The sequence below is a fragment of the Lipotes vexillifer genome, unplaced genomic scaffold, assembly GCF_000442215.2.
Source record: "Lipotes vexillifer unplaced genomic scaffold, Lipotes_vexillifer_v1.1 scaffold708, whole genome shotgun sequence".
Classification (NCBI taxonomy): Eukaryota; Metazoa; Chordata; class Mammalia; order Artiodactyla; family Lipotidae; genus Lipotes; species Lipotes vexillifer.
The window spans coordinates 372,190-391,178 of NW_006781346.1; the positions used below are offsets into that span (position 1 = coordinate 372,190).

The 18,989-nt window shown below is 41.0% G+C and overlaps 1 protein-coding gene across 1 annotated transcript; it reads left to right on the top strand.

Moving 5' to 3' along the window:
• Positions 1–2,760: 2,760 nt before the first annotated feature.
• SAR1A (secretion associated Ras related GTPase 1A) lies at positions 2,761–15,815 on the top strand. The gene is made up of 7 exons (XM_007454560.1): positions 2,761–2,865; positions 6,707–6,780; positions 6,916–7,035; positions 7,463–7,528; positions 10,778–10,881; positions 13,996–14,127; positions 15,342–15,815. Exons 2-7 carry the CDS (start codon positions 6,723–6,725, stop codon positions 15,456–15,458), a joined length of 597 nt encoding a protein of 198 aa, XP_007454622.1. The 5' UTR covers positions 2,761–2,865; positions 6,707–6,722; the 3' UTR covers positions 15,459–15,815.
• The last annotated feature ends 3,174 nt before the right edge of the window (positions 15,816–18,989 follow it).

Below are 18,989 nucleotides of genomic sequence, written 5' to 3' on the forward strand. Positions count from 1 at the left end.
CTATTTTTTTTAACAAGTCTTTTTCATGTTAATTTTTCACTTGCCTATGATGGGATTACACATATTTTTTCTCGTCATCTGTCTTGAGTTTACGGTGTCATCACTGTTGCTGTTTTGCCATATAAAATACTTTTATTTTTCTGTGGTTAAATTTATCAATCTTTTCTTTTATGGCTTCTGGATTTTCAATCATAGCCAGAAAGCCCTTCTCTATTCCAGGATTATAAGGAATTCATCCATGCTTTTTAAAAATTTTTCTAGTACTTTTATGGTGTCATTTTTAAACATATATATCTTTTTTTTTTTTATTTTTTTTTATTTTATTTTTTTTAACATCTTTATTGGGGTATAATTGCTTTACAATGGTGTGTTAGTTTCTGCTTTATAACAGAGTGAGTCAGTTATACATATATATATGTTCCCATAAAACATATATATCTTTGAATCATTTGGAACTTACCTGATGTGGCATGTGACTTATAAATTCAACTTTTAGGTTTTCTTGACAACCCAACTGTCCCAACCCTTTTATTATTTATTTATTTTAAGCACATAATTGAAACACTTCTTAAAAACGTACTCTGAAAAAAATTGCTTACGTGCATGACAATGCCTCTTTCACCCATTTTAGAGGTGGGTACACTGTAGTTTGGGGCATTTGTCAACTTGACCAAGGCTGCCTAGCTGGTAAATGAAATTTGCAGCTCTCCTGAGAATCTGCCTGTGTGCTCCCTCCCTCCTCCTGAGTCCCCCAAGTCATCCTTGTGGTTTGGAAGCCTCTTACCTTACAGCCAGGCTTCTAACAAGGCCCGGTAGTCCAACGCATTAACTTGCATCATTAACTTGCACCGGGGCCAACTTGCGCCTCCAGGTGTGCACACTGGGGTTCCAAGCCCTCTGGACATAGTTCCCCTGGTTTAGTCAAAGCTGGGGAGAGGCCTCAGAACACAGCCTGACCCCTTTCAAATGTGTCTGGGCAGGATTTACACTCAATGCAGAAGACCCATAGGATGAAAGGAGGGGGAAGGTGGTGAGCTTGCCTATCCAGCCCCCTCTGAGTATTGTTGGAGTTGCCAGGTGCCATTTTATCTTTTTAAAATTTTATTGTTTAAAATTAACTTTTGGGGACTTCCCCAGTGGTCCAGTGGTTAAGACTCGTTGCTTCCAATGCAGGGGGCGCAGCTTCGATCCCTGGCTGGGGAACTAAGATCCCACGTGCCACGCAGCGTGGTCAAAAAATAAAAAAATAAATAAAATTAACTTTTATTGGAATATAGTTGATTTACAATGCTGTGTTAGTTTCTGCTGTACAGCAAAGTGAATCAGTTATATATATACATGTATCCTCTCTTTTTTAGATTCTATTCCCATATAGATCATTACAGAATATTGAGTAGAGTTCCCTGTGCTATACAGTAGGTCCATATTAGTTATCTATTTTATATATAGTAGTGTGTATATGTCAATCCCAATCTCCCATTTTATCCCTCCCCCCTACCCAGATGCCACTTTAATTTTATTTCTGCATGTATTTGAGTTTATATCTGTACTTCGTTCCATTGGTTTGTGTGCCTTTTTGTGCACTAATACCAAACTGTTTTAATTACTGAGGATCTATAATGTTTTAATATCTGATAGTGCTGGATCCCTCTCATTGTTCTGCTTCTTCAGAGCCTGTTTTCTGACTATTCTTGTTTATTTTTCCATTTGAATTTTAGGAACAAACAGGGTAGTTTAAAAAACACACACATAACACTCCTCTTTCACTTTGCCAACTGGACTTACGTCTTTATTGGTCATTCAAGTGGGGCAAAGGAAATACCCTTTTAAAACTCAAGTAAACGGGGTGTTTGTCTCGTAACCTGTCAGAGGAAACAAACTGTAATAAAAACACACACATAATAATTAATCTTATTAGTTCTTTTATAGGAATCAGGTTAAATTTGTAACTTTACTTACAGAAAATTGAGATCTTTATGATAGAGTCTTCCCATCCAAAAGCATCATTCATCTTTCCATTTGACTCAGTTTTCTTATCTGTAAAATCGGAGTAATAATACCAATCTCATAGGGCTGTCCTCAGAATTAAATGAGAAAATGCAGGTGAAGGAACCAATGATTTGGTTTGGAAGCGATTTGCCACTTCCTAGGGTATGAACTCGGGCTTGGTTACCACAGTATTCTGAACTTCGGTTCTCATTTGTAAACTGGGGATAACAATAGTATCTGCTTCACAGGGCCGTAATGAAAGGGTCAAATGAAATGAGGCCTGCAAAGTACTCAGTGCACTGGAACATAAGTACTCAATGAATATTAGCTGTTCTTCTAGAAAACAGGCTATCCCAGGGAACTGCGATTTAACGCAGAAGCTCGCTGGGATCCATCTTAGGTCGAGGGCTCTGAGGTCAACTCTTCCTTCCGAGAACCTACCTACCTGCCGGTCGCCACTTCTGATTTTCCCCCAGCGTCTGGGAACGCACTCGGTCGGATTTGAAGCCGTCTAGGTCCCCCGCGAGACTCCAGGATGACGCCCCCACCCTCCGGGTCTTGGCGCTGCCACGTCTCGCGGCTCCCGCACTCCCTACGGGAGGAGGCGGGGCCAAGTCGGGCCCGCCCCCGAGAGCCTTCGTCTCGCCTGAGGCCCGCCCCTCCGCTGTCCCAGTCGCTGGTAGGGCGGCACGGGGTGTCAGAGCGCCGTGACGCTACGACGGGGCGGGGGCGAGCACGCGCTCGGAAGTCCCGGGGGAGGGGGTGTTACGTATATCCGGCGAGTAGGTGGCGGTCCAGGGTGTTTCTGGGCTCTGGGCTCTGTGCTCTGAGGGAGGGTTCAAGCCGCCTGCCGTCGCCGGAGGAGCCCCTTAGGCCGTGAGTCGGGGGCCGCGGCGAAGGAGGGAGCCGGGGCCGGAGCGGCTGGGGTGGCCGGCGGAGAGAGTCGGGGCGGAAGCCGGCGCAGGCGGGATTGTGGGGGGGAAGTGACACGCAGGCGGTTCTGTGGGGCCGCGGGACTCGTTCTGGGCGGGGACGGGCCGGCTTGGCCGGGTCTGCTCGGTCCCCTGCCGACCTCTCGGGTATCGGGTCCATCAGCATTCCGCTCCGGGGTCTTGCAGCTACTGGGCAGGATAACAGTTTTCCTGTCGGTACCGTGCGCTCCGGTTTACGAATCGGCTTCACATCCCCTGTCTCGGATGAGCTTCAGCCCTCGGTGGGGTGGATTGAAGTCCTTGATGATTATCCTTTTTTTTTTTTTTTTTTTTTTTTTTTTTTACAGATTCGGGGACTAAGGCTCGTTGAGGCACAGTGAATTGCCCAAGGCCCCGCAGATAGCAAGTGTGAGCGTTCGAACCAGATCTCCTGGCTCCTAGTCCAGGGCTCTCCCCACCCCCACTTCAGCTGTGTGTTATCATCTGCTGCTGTCCTGGGTCGAACCCCGTGTTTTCTTCTTCCACTTCCCCCTTTTTCCCCCTCTCTCTTCAGTGCATGGAAAAAAATCTCTGTTAGTATTCTCCCTTTTTCTTGTCTTTTCTCCTTTACCGCGGTGCATCTGCTTAGATTTTGACAGGGGGCCTTACAGAGTTTTGCAATGGGGCTGACCTTTGACGTTTACCCTGCAGCCAAGCACAGTCTCTTAGCTAAAAACCAGCGGCTTGCTACCCCCAGATCTGTCTGAAACGGTGTCTTCAGGTTGCTCTGAGCATGAATAAGAAGTAATGAGTATGTATAAGAAGTGATGCATAGATTTTTTATTGGTTAATTGTCAGTCTGGTGCTCCTCCTTGTTATTTATTTGAATCAGTCAGTCCTGAAATTTGCAAATGTTAGTTTTAGGTATGTTGGCAGTGCTTTTGTTGGTAGTTAGAGCCCTTAGATTGTAGTCTAATTTGCCATAAGGTTCCATAAGGTGGTAAAGTGGATCAAGGATAGAAAAGGAATAAAATGCTGGTTATTAATATATCGTTCAGAAGTTGTGATGAGTTGTAAGGAAGAAAACAGCAGGTTATCATCTGTGTAGTTGGTAGTTTAAGGAAGCTTTATGTTTTTTTAAAGCAGTTTTGTGATTTGCGTTGGAATTTTATGTGATATTAACAGGAAGAGCTTTGGCTTTGGCAGTAAAAGAGGAGGGTTTAAGTCCTGGCATTGTTACTTTTTCAGCTGAGCAGTCTTTGTTATGCTAGCTAATCTAGGACCATCAGCATCCTCATCTTGTTAAATGAGGCTAAGGATTCTTACCTCATGGGGTTGGTGTGAGGCTGAAATGAGGTGTATGTGCAGGCACTGTATAAACTGAAAAACTGCTCACGAGGGGGTACAAAGCCTAAGATCTCAAGGATGGAGGAGCCATCAGAGACATTTCCTTAACTTTGGGTAACAATACAGTGCAACTCTTTGGGTCCAGTAAGGGGTTTTATTATTTTTTAACATCACCTGAAGAGTTTCTTCAAGTACTTTCTGTAGATCATTTTGGAGGGAAGAATTATGGGACTTTTAAAGCAGGGATGTCAAGGGAAAATAAATTGGAAAGTCAAAGTAGTTCAGTTAACCATGAAAAATTCCCTAAAATGGGCTTTTCCCCTTGTCACCTTGGGAGAATTTATCTAGTTGGGAATACTTCTACAATGATGTAGTAAAACTTTACAAGCTGTCTAGAAAGTAATGACTGCAAACCAGTGTAGTATAAATGAATATATAAGTGTTGGGTTTTAAAGTCGTAATCATTGGGAGTGACCTTAATGAGAGGTGCTCTCTAAAGGTAAGCCCTGCTTCTCCAAGTGGTAGACGGAGAAAATAGGGAAGGATGACTGGTTTGGTGGGATTGCAGAGGAGAGGCACATTGTTCTTTTACTTAACATACAGTGAAAACTTAAGCACAGGAACTTTGTAAGCATATTTAAGTCATTGGACTTCTTAAAGTAGAGACAAAGTTTCCGGACAAAACTATTATTTAACATACTAAATTTGGTTTTTCTGCCAAAATATATTTTGATGTTTCTGAAGCGGGGAAAAAAACCTTATTTAGTATCCTTTTTTTTTTTTGGCCGCACTGCGCGGCATGCAGAATTTCCCTGAACAGGGATTGAACCCGTGCCCCTGCAGTGGAAGTACGGAGTCTTAACCACTGACCACCGGGGAAATCCTAGGATCTTTCTATAAAAGCTTTTTCCTTCAGCCTCCACCCCACCCAAACTCCCAAGCTTCATTTGGCCCTTCTATGGTAAGAGCCATAGACGATAAGCACTAAAGCAGTCCCTAAAGTTTACAGGTCAGGCCACAGGCCTGATTTTTAAAAAACGCAGTAATTGGATGAAAAAGAAAATTAACACATACTGTCTCCATTTTTCAATTTCTTCTTCATCTAGCATTCTTTGAATGAAGAATATAGGTGGGTTTTTGTGGCTAACCCTTTTACAGTAAACTTCTGTTTACTTTTTTTTTTTTTTTGGTGGTACACGGGCCTCTCACTGTTGTGGCCTCTTCCGTTGCGGAGCACAGGCTCCAGATGCGCAGGCTCAGCGGCCATGGCTCACGGGCCCAACCGCTCTGCAGCATGTGGGATCCTCCCGGACCAGGGCACGAACCTGCGTCCCCTGCATCAGCAGGCGGACTCTCAACCACTGCGCCACCAGGGAAGCCCTGTTTACTTTTTTTTAAAAACAAAACTTCAGCAAATTTGTTTGATAGCGCTTGGCCACCTTGTGTTCAGGTGTTCTTGCTGATGGAGAGGAGTGAAAGTGGGGGAATCATCCTTTTTTCTGCACCAGATCTGAGATACTGAGGCAGAAGTTCATTGTGATCAGGACATGCTGACTCTGAGAAACCTTAACACCCACCATTGGCTCTAGATCCTACCCTCTTAACATTCAGAGGTCCTCTTGCTTATTCCCCAGTGTATGTTGACCTTTTAGGAGCTTCCGGTCATCTTCTGTTTTGTCTAGGCTTATGAGAAACAGTAGAAAAAGTGGTGTTAATATCAGTATTGAGGTACGTCCTTGGCTAGGAACCTACCTCTATGCCCTGAATGAGTATTCTTATTTTAAGAAAGTCCATATTTGTAAAATGGGTTTGGTAGGTCTCGATTATTCACATTATGATCGGATTCTCTTATCTCTTCATGGCTCTCCATTATAGTGATATCATCTTTTTTTAAGTTGAGATACATATTATAAGAGGGGTTAAACAAATATTAAGAAGAGATAGCATTGGTAAATGGAGCAGTGCAAATTGTGCCAGCCAGTAGGATTTTGGTGACCTTGTTTTTTAGAGTTGTTTGCAAGGATGGGTTAATATGCTTTTCATTCAGGTTAATATGCCTTTATTCTTATTTTCTACTTAGTGCATCAGTGTGACATTTTGATCCAGATTATTGATGGGGCTGATTTCCTAGAAGTTTTGCTAACTGGTAGACAGCAGTGGTGTATCTAGGGAATGCGAATGAGCAGCTGCCTGGAGGAGTGACTCACACAGCAAAAGAGGAAAGTATCTTTAACTCCTAGTCTTCTGAGTATCATAGATTGAAAACTTAGAAAACCAGAAGTTTGTGCAGATCTGAGGACCCCAGAGACTTCCCTCCAGAGTGCACAATCCTTTGTTTTCTTATGTCCCAAAACATGGGACTGTAAACATGCATCAGGGCCAGCGAATGAGAGTTAACTTCTCCAGAAATATACTAGCATTCAGAAAGCTAATGTTTGCTGCTTTCCTATTTTATACAGGTAGTAAGCATTAATAATGTCTTTCATCTTTGAGTGGCTCTACAATGGCTTCAGCAGTGTGCTCCAGTTCCTAGGTAAATCCATTTCCTTGAAATATATCATAGGTTTCAAACTATGTGTATTTCCTGTAACCATTTAAATGTTGATACAAGTAGGCTTTGGTGTGTGGAGAGCAAATTATGTTAACTTTTTTTTTTTTTCTTTTTTAGGACTCTACAAGAAATCTGGAAAACTTGTATTCTTGGGTTTGGATAATGCAGGCAAAACCACTCTTTTACACATGCTCAAAGATGACAGATTGGGCCAACATGTTCCAACATTACATCCGAGTAGGTTTGAAAATACCTGGTGACCTTTTGATATTTGAGGGTCAGTGTCAGGGCTGTAGGATGAATCCCAAGTTGATTCAGTTCTGTTATTAACTGAAGCCCCAAAAGACAGCTTACTTGAAAAAAATTCCTTATAGGACACACTCAGGTCAAATACCCATAAATCTAAACCTCTGGAACTTTGTCACTATCTGTTCTCACTAGTCCTGCAATGGGACACATCTCCCATATCTACTTCTAAGGAGCAGCAAACACTTTGGAGGAAAAGAGACTTGGCTTTTTAGAATTATTTAAGAGTGTTTTCACCCTTGTGTCCTTTTCTTTACATAGTGAAAGCTTCATTAGGTTTTGCATTTGTATTGGATTAGAATACTGGTAGTTGGGCCTTGTTGGATAGAGAAGTTTATTTCCTTCCTTTATTTTTCAGCATCAGAAGAGCTGACAATTGCTGGAATGACTTTTACAACTTTTGATCTTGGTGGGCATGAGCAAGGTACGAGATGATTCAGTGGAAGGGTGGTTGACTTCTGGTTCATTTTGTTCACCTTTTTTAAAGCAGTGTGCCATATATACCTTTTAAATTGCTTGAGATCTTACTTAATGAAGTTGTTTTATTCACTTATTATTTTTAAGTAATTTCAAACTTGCCAGAAGTTGCATAAATAATACAGAGAACTCCCCTCCTTTATAACTTTTGCCCAAATTTATTAGTCTCCCTCTCTGTGTAGTACACGTTAATATTTATTTTTCTTGACCCTTTTGTGAGTTCATCATGTTCTTTTACTCCTTAAATACTTTAATGCATGTTTCCTAATAACAAGAATATTCCCTTATATAATCATAATAATTATCAGACCCAGGAAGCTTTGTCTACTCTATAGTGTATATTCCCTTTTTTTGTCATTTGTTCTAATAATCTCCTTTATAGCATTTTTCCTCTTATGCAAGATCCATTACAATATCACATATTGAATTTAACCCTGTCTTTATTGTATCCGTTATTCAATGGAGTTAAAGTATGTAGGAAATTTATTTGTAAGTAATTTTAAATTTGTCAAAAGTTGCAAAAATAACACAGTGACTATTTGACCACCGTGATCTGAACTGATTTTTGTATACTCTCCCCACTTGGGGCAGTTGGTGGAACATTTTCTTCTGCCTTCTTGCTCTCCATTTGGTTCCCAGTTCTTGTCAGGTGTTTTGGAGATATGCAGAATGGGGCACCTTTACCCAATCAATGCCCACTTTACATTTGGCAAGACTCTAGGCTTAGGAGTAAAACATTTAAGATGTGGGAATAAATATTCTGGGAAGGTAGAAGAAAGAACCTATTGAGATTCTGTCAGGTTTACTCATTTGTTATTAAATTGAGTTGAGATGTCTCCTTTTGGAGCATTATGTTATTAGGTTGAATCTAATACAGTTTTTTTAAAAAGTATAGTTAAAAAAAATAGAATATTGGTAATTGTAAATGTAAAGTCAGATAATTTTAGCTAGAAGGCTGAGAAGAGATCCAAATAATTTTATAGTCAGTGATTTCATTAACGTATAATTACATTTATTTTATTCATTTATTATTTACATCCTACAAAATCATTTATGTAGTATGAGCACCATCACATAAAATACCTATACAGAAGAAAGATTGAAAGAAAGTATACAGAAACATTAGCAATGGCTGTGTATTGATGGAGGATTATAGATTATCTTGTTTCCTTTTTCTCTGTAATGAGCTTGTATTATTTCCATTTGGGTAGGGATGGGTGTATGGTCTCTTTTCTGCTTCTTTCAAAAGTATTTGTAACTGCTTACAAGTTTAAATTCAGAGGTAACGCGGTTATAAGCTGAACTGAGACCATCTGGAGAATGCAGAAGGAGTAGGTGTTTTTAGACACCTGAACTGGGAATTGTGTATTATTTGGTGTGATAAATTTAGCTTTCAGGTTTTTATAGAGAAGGGAAATGCGTTTATGTACAGATGGTCCTCAACTTAATGATGGTTTGACTTAAGATTTTTTGACTTTATTGTGATGCAAAAGTGATACGTATTCAGTAGAAACTGTACTTCAGATTTTGAATTTTGATCTTTTCCCAGGCTAGCCACATATGGTATTGTACCATACATAGTCTCTCATCATGCGGGGCAGCTCCCAGTCAGCCATGTGATCCTGAGGGTAAACAACTGATATACTTACAGCCATTCTGCACCAATGCAACCATTCTCTTTTCCACTTTCAGTACAACGTTCAATAAATTACATGAGAGATTCAACACATTATAAAATAGGTTTTCTGTTAGATGATTTTGCCCAACCGTAGGCTGATGTAAGTGTTCTGAGCACTTTTAAGGTAGGCTGGGCTAAGCTCTGCTTGGTAGGTGTATTATGACTTATGAGATTTTCAAATTACGATCGATTTATGGGGACATAACCCCATTATTAGTCAAGAAAAATCTGTACATAGTTTTTTTGTTTTTGTTTTTGTTTTTTCGGTACGCGGGCCTCTCACCGCTGCGGCCTCTCCCGCCGCGGAGCACAGGCTCCGGACGCGCAGGCCCGGCGGCCATGGCTCACAGGCCCAGCCGCTCCGCGGCACATGGGATCCTCCCGGACCGGGACACGGACCCGCACCCCCTGCATCGGCAGGCGGACTCTCAACCACTGCACCAACAGGGAAGCCCCATAGTTTTGTTTTGTTTGAGCAAAATTTACTTAACGGAAACACTTTTTCATGATAACCTAGCCACAATTTTACACAAATTACTAAAATGCTATACATTTGGAGGTTTCCTTTTTTTTTTTTTTTTTTTTGGTATAACTTAAAAATTTTAACTTATGCAAGTAGTCCAGGCTCAATGTCACAAATTCAGTATACAATCAGTATTCAAATATGGGAGGTAAAAGTGAAATTCCCCGACCTCCCCTTCCCAGTCCCACTCTTCAGAGGTAACCATTGTTAAATGTTTGATGATTTTAGACACCTAGAGGTGTTTTCTTAATCATCCCATTGAAAGGACCAGAAACGAATGGCTTAGAAATTATAATACAATTAAAGCATTACTTCCCAGACCATTATCACTTCATGTCATAAACAAAAAAATAAAATTTATAGGGCACACTGGGTTAACTAAGGAAACTGAGGTAATTGGCCTGGGACCTTAAACCACCTGTCAAGCCTAGTCTCCCTATAGGCTGCGTGGATGAATGTGTCAGTACACTTACACAGTGGTTACTTAGGAACACATTGGTTACTTGGGACGAAAGTTATATTGAAAAGTAATTTGCATCCTGATATTTTAACTCAGAGGTTGCAAACTAAAATGGCTCCAGGGGTGAGGTAGGTGATTTAAGTGAGTGAAATTGGGAGTAAGTAGGGAGTGGTGGTAACTCTTTCAGACTGAAGAACTAAGACCTCATCTAAAGGGGTAGCCACCACTCAGTTCCAGCTGATTATTATCCATCCAGCATGTGGATAGATAGGCATGGGATTGCCAGGTGTTGCACTTTTTCAGAAAATCAGGCAGAAAACCCTGATTTTCAGATTTTAAAAAATCAGATTCAGTTCATGGACCATCAGTTTATATCCTCTGTTCTGACTTAATACTGGCTAGGGTTTGGAGAATCTATACAGAGTCTAATGCTATTGAAACCTGGCCAGGATTTGTCTACTTTATAGACCATTAGGTTATTCATTTTCAGCATATACGTTTTTAAATTGATGCAACTGCAAACTTTGTCTTTTAGCCCGTCGAGTTTGGAAAAATTATCTCCCCGCAATTAATGGGATTGTCTTTCTGGTGGACTGTGCAGATCATCCTCGACTCATGGAATCCAAAGTTGAGCTTAATGTATGTTTATATTTTTTTCCTTTCTTGGCCTCTGTTTAAGAAATACAGCTCAGTAGTGCTAATACTTAATCATTCCAGTTAACATTTGGTAAAAGTTCTAGTTACAGGAAGAAAGTGTTTTAAAATCTAAGACATTGCATTTCGATGTTCTGAGGAAACTTGGCTTGAACACAAGTAAATTAACTTTGCTTGTATCTATCATAGGGTGACTCTTTGTGCAGTTTGCTCAGGACACTCCTCAGTTAATGCCTGTTTTCCCAGCATAATTAATGTCTTTCCCTTTCACATATCACATATGTTCACTGTTTATGAAGTGTTGGCATAGTGAAACCTTAAAGGAGATATTAGTGTTCTTTGCGTTTTTGAATCTGTGTTCTCAGGTTGTGCCTGCCCACTCTTGCACTGAGTGACTTGTCAGACCTTAATAGTCTGTTCTGTCTTCAGTTTCAGTCACATGCAGTGTTTGATACTAACTAGGACTCACCTCAAGTTTCTTCCTTTCTCAACATTGCATTTTCTTGGCTTGATAATTTCTGTAATGTTGCCTTTGTAATGCCAACTGTGTTACCCTGTGCCTCAGTCTTTCTCTTTGATTTACAACTCTTTCTGCATTTTTGTTCCTGGCAATTTGAACCTCTCAGGTTTAAGTATGTTTGTTGAATCTGAAGCTCTAGTCTCATGGAGAATCGCCTACAGGGCAGTCCTTCCCTTACTTGACCCCTTGGCACTGGTCATTCTCCCTCTAAATTTCCCTTTACATTCTTGGTTTTGGTGCTTTCTCTCTGGCTGATACTTCTCAGACTCTTTCACAAGCACCCATTCTCCTCCTTAGCCCTTAAATCTTGGTGTTTTCCCAGGCTGGTCCAGGCTTCTCCCATTCCTTCATCTGCAACCCACATGCCAGTGACCCCCAGATGGATTTCTCTTGTTTAAACCTCTCTTGTGCTCCAGCCTCATACATAATGCTACTTATTAGAAACTCTACCTACCATTTCTGTTCTCCCAGAATGGAACTGTTCATTTTCCCTCATCTACGTGGACATGCAGTGAATTACTGTAGATTCCACCACCACCCTGCCATATACTAATGCTGGAAGGAACTTACTCAGACTTGTCTTTGCCCTACTTAATATTCTTGAATAGATCTCGTATCACTTTGGTGATGAAATCCACAGATCTTTTGCTTAGCACATAAGCTCTTTCATGATCTTTCCTCATTTATTTCTTCAGCTTTTCTCTCTGTTGCCTACCTTGAACTACATTCCAAACATAGATAACAACTTGTTCTCCCTTGCGTATGCAGAAGTAACTGTCTCTGCCTGGTTTTCTCACCTGACCCTTACCCCATTTTGCTGGTAAATTTCTAAATGTCCTTTTAAGAGATTTCAGAGTTCAGGTATGACTGCTTCTGGGAAGCCTTCTCTGACCTCTCAGACTGTTAAACTCTCCATCTTATCAGTGTCTGTTGTCTTTGCTGATTTTCTTTTAGGTCTCTTCCATCGGACTGTGAACTTAGATGGTAGGGACCTTGTCTTATTTCTTTGTGAAACCCCTGTACCTAGTAAAGCCTCGGGCACATAATACGCACTTTGTTAGTATTTAATGAATGAATGACATTCTTACTCTGATTTTGTATAACATTTCCTGGAACTTGAGATGTTCAAAGTAGGTTTCTCTTCAACTCTGCTCTTCTTTCCTAGCTTTTCCTGTCAGTGAAATAGATTCCCAGGCTTGAAATCTCTGCCAGCTTCGACTCCTGTGTTATCTGTCTTATCATTTAGATATCAGTCTCTTCACTTTTTTCTCCAGAATGCCTGCTTCACTATTCATTACATGCTGCTAGCTTAGGTTAGATCATCATCCCTTACCTGAGCACCACAGGTAGATACTATTTGCAAATTCATTGTACTAAAAGTGTAGATTCTATCTAATAATTTCTGGATTTGGGGTCTTTGGGATCTATTGTAGCTGACTTCTCAGACTGGCACTATAATGCTTGTCATCCCTTCCCAACCCATTTACTCTGTCAACACATGTCACCATAAATGCTTTAATCCAGCCAGGTGATACTCCATATGGCTTCCTGAATTCTTTTCCTGCCGTAAAGCCATTGCTTATATTCTTCCTTCGTTGGATTCTGCCTATCCACACCCTGCCCCTCCTTCAGAGTCCAGTTTAGTTTCCACATCTTCGCTAAGACTTTCCTCAAGCCCACATTGCCATCTTATTTTCCTGAACGTCTTTTAATATTTATATTCTCTTCCTATTCATTGCGACCCTTAATCATCCACTTGCCTTGCTTTGCTGACAGATGAATATAGAGTGAGGATTTCTTGAGCCAGGGATATGTCTTACCTTTCCTTTTTTTTTTTTTTTTAAATTTTATTTATTTATTTATGGCTGTGTTGGGTCTTCGTTTCTGTGCGAGGGCTTTCTCTAGTTGCGGCGAGCGGGGGCCACTCTTCATCGCAGTGCGCGGGCCTCTCACTATCGCAGCCTCTCGTTGCGGAGCACAGGCTCCAGACGCGCAGGCTCAGTGGTTGTGGCTCACAGACCCAGTTGCTCCGTGGCATGTGGGATCTTCCCAGACCAGGGCTCGAACCCGTGTCCCCTGCATTGGCAGGCAGATTCTCAACCACTGTGCCACCAGGGAAGCCCCTTACCTTTCCTTTTGTCTTCCTCTCAGTGTCGGAGATAGTGCTTTCTGCACATGGGACATCTAGTGGATATCTGGGGACTCTGGTAGTCATCTTTGAGGCTCTGTAGCCAGAGCTTTGTTCTTCTAGGACAGTACTCAGGGGAGAGCTGAGGATGGCTTGTGGCTGAGTGATTTAGCTCAGAGTTAAGGTTGGGCAGTTTTGCTGCCTTGCAGATAGACACAGCTTTACATTATAATTGTTTTGAAGCTGTTAGGGGATTTCTAACTAACGTCAAGGTAATTCTTAGGGGCTATAATGTCAAGATTAACTTTTAGTTATTCACTCAGGTATAAATATGGTCAGATTTTCACTTTACATTTGATACCTTATAGACAAGTGAAAGTCAAAGTTGTTTTCATTATTTGGTGGGCTTTTATAGACTCCTCACTCAACTCATTTTTTATCTTGTCTTTAGGCTTTAATGACTGATGAAACAATATCCAACGTGCCAATCCTTATCTTGGGTAACAAAATTGACAGAACAGATGCAATCAGTGAAGAAAAACTCCGTGAGATATTTGGGCTTTATGGACAGACCACAGGAAAGGCAAGAGAAAAATCTTCAGGGGACATATTATAAAGGAAATTCACAGCTTGTGAAACATTCATGTTGTGCTATCTAGATTTTACTTGTCTTTCAAAAGTAACTGGGCTTAGTATTTGTTTAACTAGAGGTGATGTTAGACTCTCTCAAGGCAGGAGCGTGTTCTTCTTTTAACTGTTTTCTAATGAGAGTTTCCTTGGGTATATAAGGATGAAGGAAATGGTAGAAAAAGCAAACTTGTCATTTTAACAATTTTCTGACTGTCTTTCAAATCCAGTTCTGAGAAATCAATTTTGAAAGCCCTCCTTAGCCAGACATTTTTTTCCACTGGAAATTTCAGATTATGAAGAGTGATCATTTATATCACTTTCCAAGCATTGAAAGCAGAGCACTGGGTTATCCTCAGTGCTCCTTGCTGAAAGAGGTAGGACTGTTACCTCTATTTTGAAGATGAGGAAACTCTGAGAGTTATTGGCTCAGGTCTACACAGCAAGTCAGTGATGAAATCAGGAATAGAACCCAAGTCTTCCAGGTTAGTAGGTTATGCTGTTTCCAGTAGGAAGGAGAACCCTGTTGCAGAAAAGTATGCTTGGGAGAGAAAAATCTAGAACAGCCATAATTACAGGAATCCTGGTCTTTTGAGCTTGGGGTTTTGGCATATTTAATTTTTTAAAATGTCGTTTTCTGGGATCTTTAACTTCCTGACTTTTTTGCATGGCTCCTTAGTCTTGCCTCTTGTTGGTTATCTAGTTCTTTCTAGAAATGCTTCCTTTAATTAATTAAGTTTTCCCTCTTACAGGCACATGAATTTTTAATTTTCTTAATGTAACCTGTCATTAGTGTATATTTCTGAATGCTTTTGTTAATGAGGATGTCCTTATTTCTAAGAAGTCCTGGACTTCTTTTGTCCATGAAAGAGCCTGCTGGTTCTGTGGGTCCCAGTGGCCTTTCTCTTGGTTTGCTGCCATAGCTTTCCAGATGCATGTTGGTGTGTTCAAAGCAAAGGCTCTTCACAATGAGAGGGAGAACCTGGTAATAGGACTGGGCTGCTTATCTGTCCTGAAAGCACGAACTCCAATGGCCTTGACCACATTTCTGTAATTAATCCCTACTCAGATTTGCTTTTGAGGGAAAGAAAAAGTGATTTTTGTTGTCACCCTTTCAAGCTTTTCCACATGGAGATGCTAATGGACCTTTCTTGATTTTGCCTCCCCTAGGGGAATGTGACCCTGAAGGAGCTGAATGCCCGCCCTATGGAAGTGTTCATGTGCAGTGTGCTCAAGAGGCAAGGCTATGGCGAGGGCTTCCGTTGGCTCGCCCAGTATATTGACTGATGTTTGGACAGTGAAAATAAAAGAGTTTTACTTCTCTGGACTGATCCTATTCACAGCTTCCTCATGAACTTTTCTAATAGAACAAGGAAAGCTCTCCGACCATGTCTGGCGTTGAGAAGCCAAGAGTCTCTGTCAGCTCTCTCATCGCCCAGTGGTGACATGTGCTCTTCTCCACACTGTTGGGAGGTAACGCTGCCCCACGTGCTGGTGCAGGTCAGCACCCCGGGACTTGGAAGTGGCAGGATTTGCCGGGTAGAGCTGTGTGCCATCATGGAGCACCTGGAAAGAAAAACACGTCTCACCACTGTGGTTGATTTCAAAAGAAAGCGATTCTATTTTTTAAAGAAAGTGTTATTAGTCTAATTGGTGACCCTCCTAATAACTTTTTGAGTTCACAATTTACTTGGTCCAGAGTTTGCTTTTTTTTTTTTTAAACTAGTGAATGGCATTTAGATACTTCATAAAATTATGCACAGATACACGTTGGAGGCCAGAGCTCAGTCAAATGAACAGCAGGCTGGTGAGAAAGGCTCCCGTCTCACTAACTGCCTTGTAGTAGGTGGCACCACCTTGTGCACAGAGCACTAGGAAAGGGCATAACCCCGGCTGTGCAGTTGAGGCCAGTTCCCACAGTCTCGGGCTACCGTGATTCCTCATCCCAGCATGCATAGCAGATTGTTCGCTGTGGAGGAGTTAATTGTAGAGTGGGTTATTGTTGTTATTTTTACTCATAAAGTTACAAAGTTTAGCCAGTCTTTACTTTTATGTAGTTGTGAAATTTCAGTTCCCTTGGTAGCACCTTGTTCATTTTCAGTCGTAAAAAGTGACTTTTGCCTCATGAAAGACTTGAGAACACATCCCTTGTTGTCACACACTGCAGGTGTGTCTCAGCCATTTTTGCAGATTCTAGGGGAAATTTTTCTGAATAGGAGAGTCACACAGGATGAAGTTAACAGCTTAAGCGCTCTTAACTCTGTGAGTTGAGAACTTAAAAATCTGGTATTGTAGCATTTGTTTGAATCTAGGAAAGATTCATTCATTGGGCTTTAAAATTTCCACTTGCAGAATTTGGTTTCTTTATTGGACTCTTCATGAGCTCTATTTTTTTTTTTATTGGTTATCAACTTATTTTTGATGTTAAAGGTTAACATCTGTAGCTTTTCCAGATTTTGGGGGTTGGGGTGGGGGATGTTAGGAAATTGCCTTTCTCCAGTCCAGAAATAATCTGGGGAAACTCTAAGCCAAGAACTTTGTGTTAAGCTGTACTTTTGGGCCAGCATCACTTGTCAGTAAGCACCTGGTATAAAAGCTTCAGCATCCCCCAGTAGTGTGATGAGGATTATTTTTATAGCATTCCATTTTCCTAATGCCACGTGTGAAATTGGATTATCGTGATCTTAACCAATGTTTTACCCTTGTAATAAAGGATGAAGGGATAGGAGATGGTCTTCATGTGGGAGAATATCTTCATTCATTTTTCCTTTAATGAAAGATAGGTATTTTCCTCGAAACTGAAAATTGTAATTCCGAGGCGTATTTGCAGAGGCCTGAACTAAATTCAGTGGATTGTTGCTTCTAATGTGAGGGCGGGGAAGGTGTGGATAATGTATTCCTGGGGTGAGAGAGTATCGTTCTTTAGCTGGATTTCCCAGGTGAGTACTGAAGAATGTTTCCCATTCTTCAGTACTCACCTGTTGGGAAAGCATGCTTTTTCACTGCTAGGTACCAAATGCAGAGGCTCAGTGAAGTATAAGGCTGGGAAGAGCATGCCTTTCATTTATTAGCAAGCATAGCTGGTTTGGAAAGGGGTTTAAGTGAACAAATCTAGCTAACAGTGAATGAACTAGCTAGTTAACTTGCATACTTCTAATTTTCTTTGGCTAAAGGTAACCCATACTTCTCTCTCCAGAGATACGAGAGGTATGATTGCTTCAGTGTTAGTTTTCTGGTTTTTGTTTTTTGTATTTGTCCCTAATCACTTTTTAGCAAGCTAGAAAACTGGATTCTACACAGGGCAGCTCTTTGTGAAGGTGGTTTATTTTGGCCACTGGAGAAAGTCGGGATTGAAAAATCAAGTGGCAGCAGTCTATTTCTTGCCCCACAAAAATAACATAGAGGAAAGAAGCCGCTGTGAGGAACTTGGCTCCTGACAGTTAGGGTCAGAGCTTTGTACTGGAAGTCCCATGAATTGAGACTTTTCATTCTGTTTTATCAGAGTGCATTTATGTCCTATTTCAGGAAAAGTAAAACAGTCATTTACAAAAGAAAGTCAATCTGTATCCTAAGCGTTTTAATAAAAAGTTAAAACAGATTTGGTATCTTGCTCCTTTTTTTTGGCATTGGTTTGTTCTGAGTATGAACATAGCATGACATTCGTTGTGGGGGGTGGGGCAAAAGTTCTTCCATACTTACAGGAAGAAATATTTACAACGGGTGTGAGAGACAGACTTTGCTACGGGGGGTGTGGGGTATGGGTGGAAAGGCCAGGGCAATTTACACATTCCACTGGAAGTAATAAATTTAGTACCGTTTGAGAGCCTTGGAACATGCAGTGGTCCCAGGATTGGTGGTCATTTATGCAACAGGAAGGACATGGCAGACTTCTGAACAAAATCTATTAACATGCTAGCAAGGACTGGGTCCAGTTTAGCTGTGTTTCATCATTTGATACAAAATTGGAGAGAATCCGGTTGAATGCTACATAAGACAAAATTGAAGTAATGAAACCTGTGCTTGTGCATTTACTAGGCTTGTAGGAAGCTTTGCTTTTAAAAAACCCAAATGAGGTTCTAAAACTAAAGTACTGGAATAAAATAGAATGGGAAGCAAAATGCACCAGGTTCTTTTTGACTGAGTGTTAAATTACTGGAGGCATCGAGATTGAAACTAATACAGTGGAATGATGCCATGGGTTTTACGCTTACATGGGTTTGTTTGTGTCATTTGAGTCAGAGCAGAACATGAAAATTAAAGGCTGAGTCAATGAGCCCAGCACTAGGGGGGTCTCACCTTGGCTGTTGACTGTGACTTGGGACTCCACTGTGATGTACCGTAAACAGAAAAACATGCAAACAGTTCATGCTGGAGGCTTGGGCGTCATTAAGGGAGAATCACTGGACTCCAGAGAGAAGCAATTGCTAGGAAGTTGGATAGTTAATAGGTTTTATTGTGATCAAGCCATCTTCTATGTCAGAACCAAAAGAAGACAGTACCTGCTATAGGAAGACTGCTGATTTCAGTCCTGCCTCATGCTATAATTGATCATCATTTTCCTTTCTCAAACAGGTTTGTGTCACTGGGAGCATTGAGCATTACCCTGTGTTGTGCTTGGGATACACCAAGCAGTGTTAGTTTATTCAAAATTTTGAGGCAGAAAGGTTATGTAATTTAAGTGGTAATTGAATATTTTCACTAATGCTGACATAAATACGTATTAAAATAATCTTATTAAAATTACTTTAGTTGACATTGTGATAGACCTTCATAAAATGTCTAGCTTGTGGTGACTGCTTCAGGGATATCCTGCAGCCC

Coding starts and splice junctions, on each gene's coding strand:
- SAR1A (XM_007454560.1), top strand. CDS start 6,723: ATGTCTTTCATCTTTGAGTGGCTCTACAATGGCTTCAGCAGTGTGCTC. Junction 6,781..6,915: donor CAGTGTGCTCCAGTTCCTAG/GTAAATCCATTT, acceptor TTTCTTTTTTAG/GACTCTACAAGAAATCTGGA. Junction 7,036..7,462: donor TGTTCCAACATTACATCCGA/GTAGGTTTGAAA, acceptor TTTATTTTTCAG/CATCAGAAGAGCTGACAATT.